The sequence below is a fragment of the Ixodes scapularis genome, unplaced genomic scaffold (genome assembly GCF_016920785.2).
Source record: "Ixodes scapularis isolate PalLabHiFi unplaced genomic scaffold, ASM1692078v2 PGA_scaffold10__122_contigs__length_95168666, whole genome shotgun sequence".
In the NCBI taxonomy this organism is placed as follows: domain Eukaryota; kingdom Metazoa; phylum Arthropoda; class Arachnida; order Ixodida; family Ixodidae; genus Ixodes; species Ixodes scapularis.
Genome location: NW_024609836.1, coordinates 39,541,856 through 39,561,371, shown reverse-complemented (window position 1 = coordinate 39,561,371; position 19,516 = coordinate 39,541,856). Strand labels below are relative to the sequence as shown.

At 45.5% G+C, this 19,516-nt stretch overlaps 1 protein-coding gene across 1 annotated transcript in view; it reads left to right on the top strand.

Moving 5' to 3' along the window:
* The first annotated feature begins 8,386 nt into the window (after positions 1-8,386).
* LOC8043864 (dynein axonemal assembly factor 10) overlaps positions 8,387-19,516 on the top strand; it is a 32,781-nt gene continuing 21,651 nt past the window's right edge. The window contains exons 1-3 of the mRNA XM_029981843.4: positions 8,387-8,654; positions 16,534-16,634; positions 16,715-16,845. Coding sequence (XP_029837703.2) covers positions 8,481-8,654; positions 16,534-16,634; positions 16,715-16,845 — 406 coding nt within the window. The 5' untranslated portion in view covers positions 8,387-8,480. The remainder of the gene's footprint in view (positions 8,655-16,533; positions 16,635-16,714; positions 16,846-19,516) is intronic.

Here is a 19,516-nt window from a genome sequence, read left to right as displayed (position 1 = left end):
GAGGGGAAGCCGGACGCGTGGATCCCGCTGACCCATTCGAGAAAAATGGCCCCAGCAAAGAATGCACGCGCTAGCGAGAACAAGCTCCTAACTTCGCTCGTGCGAGCTAAACCGTCAGTCTGGGACTAGAGATCTATGAACGCGGCCCTCCGCTGAAGTGCTTGGATCTCCTGGGCGGAGCCGAACGGATCGTCGTGTCTCATGCAAGGTCGGAAGCGTGTGTCTCAAACTGTCGCGTGCGGCAATTCGGAGCGGCGTTCGGACTGTCGGATCGGACGATTCTGCCGTCCATGTGTCTCGCGCTGTATACACTGTTCGCAGAGCTATCTCAGGCGCTAAAATTCAAAAGCGCCGTGTTGGATTCGGGAACTCGTGTAGGTTTAGCTCATTGTTGGAACATTCTTATTCGCTCGATGAACTCCACAAAACGTGTAAATATTAGAATGAACTTTCCAGAGAACGATAGTTGTTGTCGGGGTTCCAGGCGACCGGACAGGTCGCAATTATTGGCTGATTAAAAATTTTATTTCATAATCACAATCGTATCATCAAGGGCACGCCATTTCCTCATCACTTCTTCTACGAAAAGAGTTGCTGTATTCGTAGCACACACAGACGGAAACGGTTGAGACTGTGCCCAAATAATATCTTCTTTTGGCAGGTACTGCGCAGCGATTACACACAATGCCTCTAACATAAACATGCTGCTCCACATGTCTATTCACAAGATGCAATACATCGTTCTCCTAACTTTGTTGAAATGGGCATGAAAGCGCGTAACCGTCACTTTTTTGAAGTTCTACTTAGAGCTGAAGTGTTTACCGTAAAAAGTCGTTAATTATTTATTTTTTTCCGTTCCACTACAAAGCTCGATTCACTTAAATTTTTGTTTTTATATCGTCTCTACAGCGCTTTTACGTCGGTACTTTCGTGTTAGAGGACATCACATAATGTGCGAAAAAAAAACAAAAAAAAACGGTAGGATCGATGCTGCATAGCCTTTTTTTTTTGTGGACATCAAGAAAAAAAAAAAAAGATAGTAGTTGTCTTCACTTCGCACTGCATGTTTTAGCACGGAAGTTCCTATTTGGTTATGATGTCTTTATTTTCTTAAAAATTGTATACAGTAATTTAAATTACCGAATTACAAAAACGTCGAAATTGTGTAATTGCTTTTCGTTGGGACGCCATGACGACAGCGACACTCGTGTTCCCTCGTGGTTTTCGCCAGCATTTCTACGATGAATTGCCAGGATCGCGAGAGGCAACAGCGTGACACTCCGTCTTCTTTGACGTCATTTGTTGCACTTCGGGACCACTTTTGATGTATGGCCAGCATAAGGCGCTAAACACACCAGTCGGAGACGCGCTGCAGGGGCCATAGTACTGCTCCTAAAAGTAGCTGTCACGTGCTTTGCTCCGCGACTGTGATTCCCTCACAGCAGCTCTGACTGAGGGTTGCCAAATTACGGTGAAACGGAGTATAGACAAAGCAGACCGGAAACGAGCTGCCAGCATACGATAGTCAAACTCCAACAAAAAGGATTAGTTTCTTCCCCAGCTGGACGACATTTACCGGGCATCTTTAGAGCTGCGAAGCTCAAAATCACGCGTACTCATAAGATTTTTTTTTCTCGCGTGTTTGTGATTTTTATGATGTCCAGCAAGCAAGAAAGAAATATATATGGTGAAGTCACTCCGAGGGGGTACCGATAACTGCGAGCCACGAACATGAAGGATTCGCTAACATCCGTCAGGAGTGTGAACGGTAAATCGTCACGCAAACATATTCTCACAAGCTGCAAATATTTATTTGGCTTAGCAAGTAGAATACTAGTATACTAACGACATGTGATTATTGTACACAAGATACCATTTCTCGGTTCTTCAAAACCATTTCCCTAGTCTGAACGGTCGCGCTACGGGCCGCGGCTAGCCGTGCCCTCGATAGACTACGGAGCTGCGTTGTGTCGTCTGCTACTGTACCGCCAACAGGAGAGCGATAGCTCTGTGTGCTCCACAGATGCGTGTTGCGGTATAACTCTGTACGTCTGTCCTAGAGGAAGACAAAAAGATGGGCTCTGTGACCCCCCCTCCTAAGCTAACAAAAACAAAAAGAAGTATACCCGTTTGGACTGAAAGGTTTACAAAATAGTGACCAGACATTGGAAAAGCATATGTCACAGAACTTGGTTTATGAAATGGCATCATTGTTTCGAGCAACAAATCACCTGCTCACCACTGGGACGATGAAATCGTCACTATTTATTGCGTCAGGTATATTTGCGCTCATGAAGAAAAATCTGAACACATCTCCCAAAGTCCGATGTCGAATAATAAACACTTTTTTAAACATCTATGCACAAATAACTCATTTTTTTTCTACACTTGTATATACACGTTAATTAAACGACGTCAAACCGCATTTTTAATTAGATCTTGATGTCTACACCAACTACATTCATATTTTTAGGGCTTTATTGAACGATAACTTCAACTATAGTTAATGGAACACGATGGCTCGATCTCAACAAAAACCTCAACGTGCGAAGCTTCCACAGACGGTCGCTTGCGAGTATTCTCAATGTGAGACTCCAGAAGCTTTCGCTTGCCATAGGGAGCTTGCTTTCGACTACAGCACTGCGCGGGCCCGGAAAGCGCGGAGCGCGCTGCTGTGGGGAGAGGTTGACTTACAAGATGACGTGTTACGTGGTCACGTAAGATGGCGTCATTTCGTGCAGCGTGATCACATAAGATGACGTCATTTCGTGTAACGAGATCATGTAAGATGACGTGTTTGTGTCACGTGATCACGTAAGATGACGTCAGTCCGTATGAACTGACGTCATCTTACGACAACGCCGACAACATTAGTGCCGTCCGGAACCATTGACTTTAGAAACGCGCCTCTTCGCTTGAAGAGCTGATATGCGTTGATCGTTATTTGTTTCTTTTGCCTACTACAGACTATTCAAAAACTCGCCTTCTGGGTGCCACCAACTTCGTCTACTGGGCTGTGAAGCGCGTTCGAGCGTGCGCAATACCTCTCTAGGCCGAAAGATTGTACACTGAGTATGCGTTCACAGCTCAATGACTTAGGCATTTTTCGTCAGGATAGATGCTCCCACGAGAAAAGCGTAATGGATATGTGAATAGAATTGGAAATTTGAAATGTTCTTGTCCAATCACATTTTTTTTGGTCATCAACGCTTTTTAGTGTCATCACAAGACGTTCAACCCATAATACACCGGTGATTAAAAAATAAGCACCGAAAAACATGCACCGTTTTTCGCTCAAAAATAAACACCGGAAAAAACATACCGTAATCATTACCCATGTCACCTTTTTGGGTGATATGTGAATTTCCAGAAGAACAGCGAGTTATCACCCTCCCCTAGGAATACCCTGACTACAGAGCAGGCGACCCGTTTTTCCTCGCGTTAGATTGCGGTGACCACGTACCGTACGGAGGTCACAGGACGTCCGTGAACAATAAAAAGGAGGAAAACAACGATCTACTCTGTGCACGCTTCATCCCCGATTTCCATGACCCCAAGGCCGAAGGACGTTTGTGTGAAGGATAACGATAAAATAAAACTTTGCGTCAAAAAAAAAAAAAACCCGTTTAAAAAAAAAAAAAAGTAGAAACAAGCACAACGCGTTGACGGACCGCGAGGTTGTGGAACAGCTCGCGGTCCGCTTGCCACAGGACGGTTGTCTTCGACCCATAGCTCCAAGGTGAATTTGCCACTTGCGAAAACACGGAGACCTACCCAGCGAGAACCAGGAAAGCAAGACACGCACACTGACGCCTCGGCGTGCAGAATGAAACAGGATACGGGCGCGGAATACGGCCGCGGAAGAACACCTCGCACAGTGCCGATCCGGCCGATCTCCGAACGGACGATTTCGCATTTCGTGGACAGCGAGCGCCACCGCACGGGAGAGAGAGGTACCTTAAAAACGACGAAAACAAGCACCGACACCTTGGTTCTTTATATATGCTGTAGTTACGGAACAAATTGACTTACATGAATAATTTGAATATTATTCGATTCCGTAATAAATTTAGAAGACATTAAGCGCAATACTTGTTATGTTTGAATTTAGATAATTTTGTAAATTCGCTCCGAACGCAAAAGTGCCGAATTAGCCGATTTTGACCATTCTCATGATTTTTTAAAGAATATAATTAAATTTATGATGAAACATTTGTTGCGCTTAGTGTCTCGATAATGACTCAATGTCTTTAAAGCCGAAATTTTCAAGAAGATCCGCGCAGCCGTTATTATGTGAGAACTTTTTTAATTTGGCGAAAAACCTCATGTATTTTCTATGGGGCTCTGAGGTGCGCCCCCTCTTAACAAGGTTGTGTATGCTTACCTACTCATGCTTGAGATAAAACTGTCAATAAAAATGTTTTTCACTCTCAACAAAACATTCCCGAAAGCGTCGCATTCTGCTGTTGTACCGTATTTTCTGGACTATAGTCCGCAGGGGCGAATTTCGGGTACAAAATAAGTTTTTGCTTACGTTATCCGCACCCGGTGCTTAGTCGACACGAGTATATTCTCATAGACGGCACACCTTGAGAAATGCCTGCTTTCTTAGCTCACAAAAAAAGCCTATATTATACATACACCATCATTAACATATCTTTTTCATTCACAAAATCCGCCTCGTCTCGTCATAATCAACGATATTGAAAAGCAAAAATCTTGTATAATCCGCACAATCTAAAAGTTCAACTTTTAAACGCGTATAGTCCGCCGACTATAGCCCGGAAAATATGGTATATTCCTGGAAACGCTTGAAAACATGCAACATTTTGTTTATTAACTTATGTGTCCAAGAAATATTATGAAACAAACTTTATTCAATGAAGCAGCTACACTGACAGGCATAGATTATTTTTGCAGAAAACAAAAACTGTTCTAAAAATGGCAACATATCATGTATCACTCGTGTTTTCTTTGCTACACAACATTTTCCTCCTAAAATGTCCCACAAAAAAAAAGTATGAATCAAGCACCCACCTAATATTTGGACATCTTGAATCTAAAAGAGAATTTACGTTTTTATAACTGTCCATCCAACTGAACATTGTCATGAAAATTCGACTAAAATTATGTGCAGTCATCTGCATAGGAGACATTTATGCAGGAGATTTAGTCTAGGCTAGCCTTTTTTCGTTTTCAACTTTTTGCCCCTCTTTCTGAGAGAATCTCGCGGCACATTATTGTTCAAACTCGCGGAAAAGTAGGTCCATTAATTAGCAGGAAGCAGGGGCAGGTCCCAGTAACTGCAACCTACTGCCTAGGTGAAGTGGGACAAAACTACATGGCAATAAATCCACGAGGTCTTTGTTCAGGTCGTGCCCTGGCGTTTTAGTTCCCAACTGTTGAGGCAGGCTGATGCAGGAAGCGTGTTCAGCAATACTAAGAAAATTAAGAAAATCGTCGGCACAGGGTACTTTCAATAAATAAATGCCTCGCACCGGTCCGCCACTCCAACCAAGCGAGGACCTGTAGTTGCAAATGTACGCGGGGGTCTTATATCTTCCCGAAATTATCCGCCTGTGCCCGCACGATCCCCAACACATTAATATTTCTTGGTGGATGAAGAAAGAATACACAATTAAGACTGTGACAACATAACCACATCTTTCAACTAGCAACAGACTATTAAAAATTCCCACAGCAAGCAGCCGGCTAAACCCAGGAGGGAAAGGGGGGAGAAGGGGAGAGAAGGGGAGATAAAAACGCGAAGAGCAAGTCAAGTGAGTTTATCCGGGATTTCAGAAATTCAACCTCAGTTTTCGTCAGTAGGAGGGAAGGGTTTGACACGTTATTGTTTGTTGTGGTCATGGCGAATGACTCTATGATCTCCCTGCCGAATCGGCAGGGAGATCATAGAGTCATTCGCCATCGGCAGGGAGATTATAGGGTCGTTCGCCGTGACCGCAGAAAACAATAACTTGACAAACCCTTCCCTCCTGTTGACAAAAACTGAGGTTGAAGTTCTAAAATCCGAGGTAAACCCACCTCTCTGACTTGCTATGCGTTGTTATCTCCCCTTCTCCCCCCTTTCACTTCTGGGTTTAGCCGGCTGCTCGCTGTAGGAATTTTTAATCGTCTGTTGCTAGTTGAAAGATGTGGTTGTGTTGTCCCAGTGTTAATTCATTATTCTTTCTTCATCCATCACTTAAACCAACACGTTTGTCTCCCAAGTATAATATTTCTTCGACGTGAACGAGCCCGAAAAGCTATCCCACTCGTAGCCTCTAGCGCGAGAACGTAGTCTGCCGGTGGTTCAGCGACCAAAAAATAGTATCCCGACGCCTTAACAGGACTCACGGGAACAGAAGTTAATTGTGATTAGTAATATTTCTTTTAAGAGGAGAAGGCACAACGTTATTTCAGCTCCAGATTTAAACAACTGACGCTCACCCGTAAAGTTATCTTGTATACGCCGCACGGCAGTACTTTCGAGGCGGGCCCCACTGTGGCGGACCCTCCTCGTTGGTGGGGAAATCAATCGCTATCTCGGCGGAAGATGCGTGTTATTGAAGCTTCTGTATCGTTTCTTGACTCATCATGCGAAATAATTCTCGCACACTTTCTGTCCTCTTCTATATCTTCAGCGTACGCTCGAAACACCTGCGACACCAATGCAACGCGACCGACGGAACACGACCATGTGTTGTGTTGCGGTGGCGCTGCCATCGCAATTTCGAAGTGCCCCCTGGTTGGGCGCATCAATTCTATGGTGACGTCAGAAGGCCGAGCTCTGATTGGCTCTGATTGAGGGATAGTGGGTAGACCTCAAGGCAGCTTGCTTTGAGGTCTACCCACTATCCTACAATCAAAGCCAATCAGAAATCGGCGTCGTTCTGACGTCACCAGAACCCCTATGCAAGAAGCAGACGACTTGCTTTACTCCTGTGGTGGAAAAACACATTCCTCACGTTCTCTGCTTTAAAAGTGTAGCTTTCATTATAGTGCTCGTGGGCACACACTTCTTCCTGATATTTTAACTTGCTCGACTCACGGAAGCCTTCAGGGAAAGTCCTCACTTGTTCGTCCAAGGCCCCTTTGGTATCTCACCTAGGGGTTGATCACGAGAAGGGGGGGGGGGGGGGGCCTAAAAAAATAATAAAATTATATTTAACACCGCGTACTCTTTTATACTATTTGAATAATATTTTTGTCAAGTGAAATAGCTTCAGTGTCTATAATGTATCAACATTACAATTTTCCAGAAATACTCGTATGAACACAACGCAACAAACGAAGTCGAAAAGTAATGCTGTGCGGGACAACAGCTTTTTGTCATGACACATCGGCAAAAGTACCAGTGCAACCCTAACGAGTGTAAGCTACCGATAAACTATGCGATAATCGCAAACTTCATGAAACACGAAGTGTTGAAGTTACAAGACGTGTTCCTAAGGAAATTGCACATTCAACGATTTGGGCACACCAACACCGCGGCTGTGTTGTTTCGGTCATTCCCGTGGACAATTTCCTCACAGCGACGTAGCAAGAGGTGCATAATTGCGCTTGAACGTATTCTCGTAGAGCGAGGTTCGTCATGTACCGCATTAGCCTGACTGAAAATACGGACCGGCGAAGCGAGGGTGTTATAAAATTGTAGTACAAGTCTCGGGGACTGTTCTCGAGGTCGCAAACAAATGCACGCAGTGAGCTGGCACGGCGTTCGGAGTACTGACGTCACCGTTGCGACGCTTTCGCTCGCTCCCCGTGCCAGCAAAATCGTAATTGTTTCATTATTCGTTGTGTCTGATATGTAGCAACGAGAAAAAAAAGGTGCTTACTGCATCGCGCAGAAGTGTGGAGCAATCCACGACGACGTGAGCAATGGCGGTGCAGAAACGATAGCAGACGACAAATGCGCAACCCGGCGAAACCGAAACCGAAACCGAAACAGCCCGTTGCCAGTTTCCTGCTCCTAGAGTGCACTTGAAATGCTAGGGGCGCTGCTATTTTCTATATTGTCCGTTCTAACCTCTCAGGCAGTAGTGTCTTTCTTTTCTCCTTCTTCTTCTTCTTCTTTTCTCACACTACCAAACTTCAAAGTCAAATAGACACAGAAAAATAGCTTTCTTGTTTCTCTCTTATTGTTTTCCCGTCCAACCGTTGTCCAACCCTCGTCGGTGAGCCACTGCCGCCTGGTGATAGAGGTGATAATTACAAAAGTGCGGAGGAGCCACTAGAGATATTATACTTTTTATTTCTATGGTAGGTGACGCAAGCTACCGCCTGGTATAAAGGTTGGAGGCATTAGTTATTATTGTTGATCTATTGCTCCAAATTTCCCGACCTCGAAGCATATCTCTATGCCTATCTCTATGTCTATCTCTATGGCATCGTATCGTTGTGTCCGCAGTCTGCACGCATGTGTTTTGCACCGTGGTTGTTTTTGCTTGACTGCGGTTTGTTTGTGACGACTGCACAACATGGCAAGCCCAAAAATACACGCGTACATCGAGTTGCCAGTTGATCACACGCTTTTCGATGTCAAATGGATTCCGCACAGCGCCAAATGCCTCGCGCTCGGGCGCCAGCCGAACGGCCGTGGACTTCTCCGCGTGTACGAGATGAGCGGACAACGTTTGCAGCAGGTTCAGGAGGTGGGTACGGTGTGCCGCACAGGCTGCAGGATGGATAGGCTGCTGGGCACGGCGGACCCGAGGTAGTCCGCTTAGTCATGCAGGCCAAGCAGTGTGACAGTAATTGCTACGCATTTTTCGATCAAAAGCTGTGCGCCGCTGTTCACCGCCGATAAAGAAAAACGAAATACTAATCCAGGGAGAAGTCGAGTCTGGTCTGGATAGTGCACTTTGGTACAGTGTACTAGAATACGGTGTAGTGTTTGAGCCTGTAGACAACAATCGCGGCGCTGCAGTTGACAGGGTAGCAGAAAGTCGCGTGCCGCCGCACGTGCGCGCGGTGCACGCGCACAACCACCACCATACTGGCTACATTTACATGCATGCGATCGTAGCGCATCGAATCGAGCAGGAACCAATCGCACGCAGCCTGTCTTCCTACTTCTTCCTCTTCTACCTATCTGGTACCAATCAAAATAGTCAAATCTCGATTCGATGCGCAACGGTCGCATCCATGTAAACGCAGCCACTGATCCTACTGCATCAGAGCCGTGTGCACGCGGGCAGAGCCAGGGCGTGCACCAGACTTACAAAGTGGGCTTGACATGCTCTCTTGGCCAACCTGGGCCCGTTTGCTCGAAGCCGGTTAACTTTAACCGCGGTTAAAAGTTAACCGCCCTTCCCTACTAGGTACCTACAAGCATACCTCGGCAAACCTCACTCATGAGGGCCCTCACTCACCCTCACTCACCCTCATCTTCACAAGTGAGGTGAGGGTGAGTGAGGGCCGTGAGGGCTGTGAGGGCCGTGAGGGCCGTGAGGGCCATGCAACTCGGAGCAATTCGAATGCGTTTGAAGCAGCTGCATCCGATCAGGGACGCAAAATTTTCACGTGATACCTCGTGCCAGTGATGATGACACCGAAAGACTTGGTTCTGGTTTGAAATCGATCGTTTTTTTGGAAATAAACTGTTTCAGAAAGGTGCATTAGTATTCTTAACGAGATTTAAATGCATAAAAACACTTTTATAATGCGTAATTGTGTCTAAATAGTGCAAGAAAAATAAAATTTTATGATGACGATGGCAAATTGCAGCAATTCGTTGCTGCGTGTGATCGCGGGCGGCCCGTGTTGCTGGTGTTGCGACGTAAAGTTTCTGGACGAAATTGCCCCATCTGAAGCTGGCCTGAGTGGCGTGAGGGCCGTCAGTGCGTGAGGGGCGTGAGGGGCGTGAGGGGTGTGAGGGCCGCAAGGGCGGTGAGGCGCGTGAGGGCGGTGAGTGGCGTGAGGGCGGTGAGTGGCGTGAGGGCCGTGAGGGCGGTGAGTGGCGTGAGGGCTATGAGTGCGTGAGGGCCGTGAGGGCGGTGAGTGGCATGAGGGCCATGAGTGAGTGAGGGCGGTGAGGGCCGTGAGGTTCAGTGAGGGTGAGTGAAGGGCTGAAGGTGAGTGTGACTGTGAGGGTGAGGGTGACTGAGGGGCTGAAAGTGAGTAGCTGTGAGGGTGAGGGGCTTAGGTGAGTGTGGCTGTGAGGGTGAGGGTGAGTGAGGGCGACCTAAAATGCCGACCTCTGCCTACAAGTACCTAGCCAAGTTTGACGAGGGCTGAATGAGCGATAGCTCCGTGTTTTATTATGGGGTGGTAGCTGGTGTCACCCACTGGCTGTAGCGAATATATGTGGCTTCCGTGGAAAGGTTCCCAAAATGGGGGGACCCGAAAAATGCGCGCTGCCTGGTTTTCGCGACGCAGCGCGGCATACATTGGAGCTTAAGAAACAATTTTTATTGCTCGTGGTACAAATAATCAGCAAGGTAAAACTAAATTAACCCTTGTTTGGAAATTTTCTAATATGTGACTGTCTGAAGTGAAGAAAAGCCTGGTTGAAATTTCCTTCCGAGTTCGAAAGAGGACGATGACGTTGAGTCCTAGAAACGATGAGAAAGAAGTGAGCAGTGAAACGTGGGCAGTACACCGGCAGCATGGTTGGCCAGCATGTAAGAACTGTATATAACACCGTCATAAATCGAAAAACCTGTAATTCGGCTCCACTGAAAATTGACCTATTAGTAATTACCCGAACATCGAGAAGAACGCTGAAAGTGTAATTCTATGACACGCGCGCGCTGGCCATCCACTTATAAAAGATTTGAAGTAAATAATCATAATAAATCTTTGACGAACGCACGTGCACGGCAAAATTTGTTTTAGCCTTTTTGCTTCAGAACTGCTATTACTGCAGACGCCAGCACGTGCAGCGCGTGTAACTACACTCGTAGCATGCACCTCAGTGCTTTTGAAATTTAGCGAAAGGTCTATGGGAACGCTCTCTGCTTTTGTGTGCTATCAATACCCGGCCGATTGAGTTAAGGCAATCCACTTTCCAAAGACGTTGCCATGCCGACAACTATCGTGTTCATTTAGGCTTAGGAATGGCCAGAGTCGAAAGTCTATCTAAAAAATCCGGCGAGGTCATTGCTCATGTTTTGCGTTTTAAGTAAGGTAAGGCAACGCGAAAACCTCCTGCACCATTCATTGCTGACTAACGCGCCCGCTACTGCAGCTACTACGACGTATTAGTTCCAAAGCGAGCGGCGCTCACTCACCGGGGCACCGCCATGTTTCCCCGCCGTCCTTACTCTGCCGGTCACGTGACCCGAAATTCCCTATCGTAGGGAAATCCGGTTAACCGCAGTTAGTTAACCAGCTTCGAGCAAACGGGCCCAGATGCCTAAAAGAATCCCCTAGCGGTGGTAGCTAGAAACTGTTTGAATCAAAGGTATATATTGGTATATGGTTTCAATAGGTGCTTAAGAGTGAAGTGTAGTCGCCCTTCATGGGTTGAAAATAGGGTGCACGCGATGTTTCGATCATGGTCATGCAAAAAGATGTAAGAAACGAATGTGCCGCTCAACTCTGTTTTGCTCGGACAGAATGTGACCGCTCAGGTGACAGTTTCTCGGCGCTTGGTGTACATATTGTGTCGATCGTTCCGCTAGTCGCACTCTCCCACCATGATTTTGGATGACGGTGATTGAAACATCACGTGCACCATATTTTCAGTCACCGAGAGTTACTCCGGCGCACTTATTAAGTTTGTTTCTCGTGACCACCGCCAGGGTATTATTTCCGGCTTCTGGTTGGCCACATTTGAATTTGTGAAGACGCCCTGGAACACGCCCAACCCGCTTTCGGCTAATGGTGCCTCCTCATTTGTCTCCTATACTTCTTCAAAAATAGCCAAACTCACTACATATACGGCTCTGTACTGCCTATGCGCCGGTGTCGACACCTATCGCAATCCACTCCACACGCCTCACGTGTGCTGCTCCGGTCTCATCACTCTAGGCCTGTAGCTCTCAAGTTTTGAGGAGCGCTCCAGGTGAGAAAAATATAATACTTGTAGCTCACGTTTCGCAGATGCGTCACTACGCTTCCCCACTCCAGTTCTTTTTATAATGTGTTCCATTATAAGAGCCAGCTTAGCAGAGGCTACGAGAGCGAGCTCCGATCATTTAGTGTTCCTGCCAAGCATGCGTGCTCGTGCAGTGCGAGCATCGTTCAGGGGAACACGCTTTTGCAAGCAACATTGCAAATTCGCTAGTATCACACAAAGGGAAACATACGTGTTCACGTGAGCTATGAAAGAAAGCCATGCAAATAATAAAGCTGAAAGGAATGTTTAATGGGACGCTGAGGTTGCAAGCTACATAATTATATTTTTTTTACTTAAATTTTTTTTTTTTTTTTTTACGTTTTGTTATTGCGTATTTACAGATGTTGACAGATGCTTGTATACACCAACTCGACTTTCTCACGTCACACCGCAGTAGTGGTGCTTGGGGCGCATTCAGGTGTAGGAGTGTAGGCGAAAGTCACCATGTGGGACGTGCATTCCTGCATTGTTTTGAAAGAAACCAGACAAAAACCTGCCTTGTCAAAACGCCGTGACTGGGGCTGTACCAAAAGTGTCGAGAAAGGTTTGTAGTCAGCTTTCATGTGCTCGGTTCGTCTGGGAAGATGGATGTGCCGTGAAAAGGGAAAACCAGATGCCATCGGACCACGAGTGCTTGGGCAGGTATTCACAGACACTTTTAGTCAGATTTACTTTTTCCAACATGAACGCGGGAAAATAGTTATGTTTTACAGACCACCTGCAGACTACGTTCAGTGTGTCTTCAAATTCAAATGGCCGCCTCATTGTTCGCTGTCGCCTGTTCTTTCAAACGTTTCTGCTTGTCTGAAAGAGCAGATGACACCGGCCCGTAGACCAAACATTGGCCTGGTAATTGCGATAAAAAGTAAGTGCAGGCTTGAAAAGTCTTTTAAGTTTGAAGGTTGAAAATTAAGCAAGCGCTTCTTGAGCCAAGGACTATGTTAACCCGCTGGTGCCCCACTAAGCAGCTGATACTCGTATTCCAATTCAGGTTTTAGTAGCAATCGAGAAGTCATTTTGACGAGCGGGTTATGTATTATATTACGTACTATGTCCCACTAAAGCGATATTAGTATATTCTTCGGGTTGAAATATGAGCTTAGTTGACTAGCTATTAGATGAACTGCTGAATAAACGTATATTTGGCAGACAGAGAGATACTACGTAAACTTAGCCAAATGGTTCTAGCCACCAGCACGGAGACAAACTGAAAAGAGTCTTCATCGGAGATTCACGCAGAACCTCTCTGGGCATTGAACTTTGCTTCAAATCCTGAACAAAGAAAATAAGTATTTTTTTGTAGCCGGTCAACCTGAGCAATGTAGACGTATGTGGCTGCTGGCTTTGACGGGTGTATAATATGAATATTAGAGGCGCGATAAATCAAAATGCCGTGACAGCTTCTAACGTTGCAAGACTCGTCCCCCACCTTTTGAAAACGGATCATTTCCCTCATTCATCATTTGCAGCGAGCAGGTTTTCCTGAATTAAGTAATTGCGAAATCAGCCCAAACTCCTTCAGTGTGGTCCACAGTCTTTTTCAACGAAAAGCAGCCAAGATGAATAGCCAACGAACCGACCGGCGTGGGTGGCTCAAACTTTAAGCTGATCAAACACAACCAAACTCAAGAAAAGCAGTTATTGAACCTTCCCATTCACTTGACCGCAACATTGGTGTTCTCTCCAGTGAAACACCTTGTCTGTCGTCCTCAGTCCACTGTTCTACATCCTTATAAAGAAACCACTTATCAGTTAGCAAGTAGTCGTCACTTTGAATGTGATTCGAGACAAACAAGAAATCAAAACCCTTTTCCGTGATTCCTTTCCATCCAAGAAATCGAAAGCACGCAACCTTGTGTTGTGGAGTAAACGGGCTTTCGAACACGTGATGGAAGGAAACAATCTACTGAGGCTTCACCACACTAATAAACACTCAGGCAAACTTAAGAAATTTTTTAACCTTCGTTAAATTACACTGTTCGCCACCGCGCCGACAACTTGTGTCCACGAAAGCCACCAGAGACGCGGAGGGGCGCGGAGCGACCTGGTCCGGCTGGTTCCCGGTTTCCCCGCTTGGTGGCGTCCGTTTTGCTGGAGTTGCGAATTGCGCATGTATGGGTCTGGTGACATGTCACTTGGGGTGCTCTGGCTTATTTGTAAACATGAGTTGGTGTATAGGACGTACTAAAAACACTATTTATTTGTTTCCATAATATATGGGCCGTTTTAGACACTTGGGATCAAATAGACGGGAATAGTATATTTTTTAGAGCATCAAATTCATTTATCTTGATTGGTTTCTAATATTCCCCGAACTGTGCTAAGATCGCTAGATCATGAGTAGTGAGAAATTTTTCATAAAGTCGGTGAGGCAAGCGCTGCGCCATTTGTGCCAAATTACGCCTCGGAAGAAAGTCTGCTACATCTTGCGGCAAAATGCCATTTTTGCTCAGAATTTCACTACACCTGCTCCGAGATAAGCTTAAAGAAAAAAAATTAGTAGTTTATTATTGGTCGACCCTAATATTCGAAGAAGGTGAAGGAAAGAAAAATTGTACAAATAGGAATTTCACAGCATCTCTACTCACCATATAGTTTGTTTTGCCTTAGGTCAAAGCACAGTCGAAGGCTCTAACCCATACACGCATACTAAACGTGCAAGTCACGGGACATTCGCTGCACTTGGTTGGTATAGCCGATGAAAGAAAGCATACAAGGAGATTATGAATGCCACGATGTCATGTTTGGACGCTGCGAATCAACCAGCCAGAGCCGTTGATGCTTGACATCAACTGCTCTGGCCGGTTGATTGCCGACATCGTCTAAATTTCTGGACGATGGCGTCGATATCAGGAACTGCAAGTCCCGAGAAAAATTTGCAAAATAGGGTTGCCGATTGCGGCTACAGTGATTAAACAGAACCAGGGTCTTGTACTCCTGATAACATCACTCGATTATTATGTATGCCACCTGCCTTCATCTCGTTGCCGCAGAGTACCATGGCACTTGCGTTGCTCGCATAAACCTTCACCGCTTCTCACCAGCGTGCGCGCGTCGAGCTTTACTGCTTTGCACCGGAGCGCTAGGAGCAGCAGCTGACCTGGGGGACTGCCTCGCATAGCACAAATTATGCTCGGGATTATTACGGGTCAGCCTTTTTTGTCCAAATTGTAAATTAATCTTTAATTTAAAAAGAAGGAAACGACAAGCAGAGAAGGAGAGAGAAGAAAACATGGGTCTGGTCATATTTTATTAAATATGGTAGCATGGTAGTTTCCATGCGGCTGTCGATCGAAAGAGCATTGAACTTTGACGTAACTCTGGTTCCTATGCCGCTAAAGAGCAGTGTCACCTTTAGGGTGCAAATGTAGGCCTTTAGAATATTTTTGGGTGGTTGTTTCTGCAGTTGATGATATTAAGAGTCTTGAGTTTGGTAGGTTCATTAAACTTATGGGACACATTTTTATTGGTAGACGTGTTAGGGATATGCTGGTTTTTGCTGGCATTTTACAGAAATTATATTTACGGGCTCAACAAACTACCGAGTGTAAAATGGGGGAGGGGAGAAAAAATTGGGTTATGGGGATATTTATACAGCGTGTAGATGGTCAGCCATTAAAGTTGCGACGAGTGACATGCTGTAGATGAGCAATTTAGCCAATGCAGTACAACCGCTAGCCTGGGGTCTTTAACGTGCACCACGCAGTAGTGATACACGACCGCACGCTGGTACGATGCTCATCCAGATCGAAACGGGCAGGGCCGGGGATTGAACCCAGGATCCCTGGGGGGGAGGGGAGAGACGATTTATCCCAATGAAGTTTTGCGCTATGATTCACCTTTTAACCATTTTTAATACCCATTGTAAATTAAACATACTCTGACTAGAGCCTTATTTAAGAAGACTGTGTCCCTTTTACGCCTTATCTGTTCTTATCACAAACGGTAATAAGTAATGTGCTCCAGCATCTAAAAGGAACTCTTGATCACCAACATAAATTAACTCATTAAGAGGTGCAATCACTTTTTTATTCTCAAGTGATGTGCTAACAGATGTTGGCATCTGCTCCAAAAGCGTCAGTTGCTACTCCTAACATTTTGCCCGCTACAGAACCTGCTACGAAACATCAAGTGCCACTTCCATCACTGTAAAGTTGATTTTTTCTATGGATCTTTAAAAAGCACTGGGGTCCATCCCCGGCTTCCTTCCTTTTCTGGCAAGTTTAACTCTTATTTGGAAAACAGTCATCATAAATTTGTTTGAATGTTTCTATATACTTGTTATAAGCAGTATCTATGCCGACTAAATTAAATATATCACCCCAAGTACATAACCTCTCATTTACTTAGTACTTTTCTTCAAATGCTTTTACATGTACTTTACCTAAGACTGGTATCATCCCCTATCGCAGCTGTAACCTGAACCTAATCCGACCTAAGCCTGAAAACCAGCGCATGTTTCGTCTCAGGTCGAGCAGCCCCAAGGTATCAAATGCGGAACGTTCCGAGCATCCAGCTGGGAGGAGCGCAACATTGCCACGGCCGACTTCAAAGGACAGCTGTGCATCTGGTAAGAGCGTTTGTTTGGGCCCATCATGTTTGAAAAAAGAAACAAGTGGGCAAACAAATGTCCATCTTGTCTATTTTCAGGGACCTTGAGGATCCAGCAGAGCCCGTGACGAACGTTAAGGCACACAGGCAGATCATCAACAGCATCGACGGCATCGGGGGCTCAAACGATTCCCCGGTCGCACCATCACTGGTCACAGGAAGCAAAGATGGCAAGGAGGATTTTTTCCTGTTTAAACATAGCGGAGGTTATTCGTCTGCGTGTGGGCGGGGTCTTGCACTTGGGAGAGGCACGAGGTCTTGGCGGACCAGGGTGGTAATCGTAAGGTGAAGTGAGCTGTGGCTTTAGTTAGAGCTGGACTTCTCTTCTCATAACAGTATACTTCAGTGATGAAAGTGCTGGCCCATTTGCACCAAATAGCAACACGAACGAAAGTCTGCTTTTGGTGAGAATTGCACCACAGCCAAGTGGGCTTCGACAGTGAAAAATAATGAATTACGGTCGACCCTAATCTTCAGGGAACAGGAGAGAAGGAAAATGGTGCAAGCATGTATTTCATAGCGTCTCTACTTACTGTATAGTTTGCCTCATCTCAGGTCAAAACACAGTCGAATGCTCCAACAGATACAGCCATGAACACACACTCTCACCGAAGTGCGTGCGTCGAGCTTCACCGCTTTGCACCAGAGTGCAGGGAGCAGCGGCGTACATGGAGGAGCGCCTTAGTCATGGTGTAAGATACGTATAGGTCAGAACACACAGCACGCTGCAATGCAATCGACCAGATGAAGTCGTCTCAGCGCGTGCCCGAGTAGCCTTAGCCGACAATGTCTCCGCCGTCCGGACAGCACAACTGAGAAAAGAAATAAACAAAGCCAAAAAAGTGTTGTTTAAGGCATGCGCTTTTCCCACTTTTCACGTTTGCTCTGACCTCGACGGATGCTGGCTTGAACACCGTGCCGGTTCAACGCATTCATAAATCTTATTGCTGCCGTTGAGCCACAAAGCTAGGGCCAGTGACGGAGCAGTGTCTAAGCCACATGAGAGCACAAGTGCCAAGTTCTTCATGATGTGGTGCACCCAAGAAACTACTTTAAAAACAAGCTTGTCTCCCATAGAGAAGCATAGGAAACCAGGCCCGGTGAGCTAAAATCCTGCCGGGGGATTGAATTCTTTTTGCATGCTCCCCTACGGGTGTAACACTTTTCGGTGTCGTTACAGCCGGCCGTCACAGCCAAACATTACGGAACTCCATGGAAACCAGCTGAAAAAACACGGTGGACCAGTAACTATTGTCGGCCACTTTAAGTACCTTGGTGTTACCGTATCGGGAAGTATTTGCTTCAAATTCGATATTGACAATGGGACTACCGCATTATCTCCAGAGATGCCCCAGCCCCGAAAGATAACCCGCCCCTATTTATGGCGCGATTCGTTAATTTTTTAAAATAACCAAAAGATAGCTTACTTCTAGCGATTGCTGGGCCCTGGCCAATGGTGAGTTTGATAGAAATGGTGTTACTTAGCCACGGCGGGAGATGAGCGAACATTGTTGACTGGAAAGGACAGTCATTGTGGTTCATTGCCCCTCCCTGCAGTTACAAGTTTTGCAGGTCGCAAAATCTAAGATTAGCATTTTTTAATATCTTGATCGCACTCCGAAAGTTAGCCGACTCCTTGTTTTCACCCGATTTGCTGTCGATTTTAGTGGGGCAATAGTTCCGTAGAAAGAAAACTAGTTTCCAAGGGGTGACCTAAATTAGCGACTGAAGAGGTGAAGTTAGCTGCCTTTTTTTGACATTTGTCCACCCAGTGCTAGAATACACGAGCACCCTATGGGAGCCCTACAGAAAGAATCAAATAGACAAATTAAAAAAGGTGCCAAAGAAGTGCAGCAAGGTTTATTTCATCAAGGTACCAAAGGACAGACTCGGTCACTGCGATGCTCACTAAACATCCGACCACGAGCACAATTTCAGAAAACAGCCAGGCTTAAGGTGCTTTGCTTGCTACACACAAATCAGCTAAACATAGAAACACAGTGATAATTAAAACTGTGGTCGACTCGCAATCTTTGAGGCACTCATGGTAAAATAATAATGCCACTGAAAACCCGCAATGGCCCTTTCAAATATTATTTCTTTTCCTGCGATCCACAACCAGTGGAGCAGCCGGCCGCAAGGTGTTTTTGAATGTCTCTCTCTCGTAAGTTTTAAAGGTCAAACTGAAATAATTGGCTCAACAAAATATTCTTTGAATACTTTCTCAGTGGTTGCTCCTTGCACCTTTATTCAATGTTATCCGTGTTCATATGCGTAGGTATTTCATGCTTCGTAAATATTGCTCGTGGATGTGTGTGTATAAACATGTATGCTTGCTGAAAACTTACCCCGGTTACAGTCAGTAGGCCAACAGTATCAGTAAATTAGAAAAGAAAAGAAAAACAAAGAAATAATAATGATGGAAACACTGTCTGGATTTGAGGGATGCGAGACACAACTGCATTGTTGGACTGTGTGATCTTACAGGCAGGGCACACACTCAAAGCAGCAGGCTGCACTTTGCCTTTTTAAATTGGTCGTGGCCAAAGCACTTTCTTGCATTTTATTTAAATAATACAATGCACCATTTAAGGTCCCGGTAGGAGTGGGGTAAAGGTTTTTACAAAAACAAAATCAATAGCAAAGGAATGTGACTATATACATTGGTGGTAAAACAGGTTAAACAAGTCAAGTAAGAACTATGCAGCCATTTGAGCAAAAAAGAAGAGAAATCAAGAGAAAAAATATACATTTGAGCAAAAACAAGGAAAAAGACTACCATCAATTAGCATGTAACAAAATCAAACAATGAAAACAAGGTCTGAACAGATGCACTACATT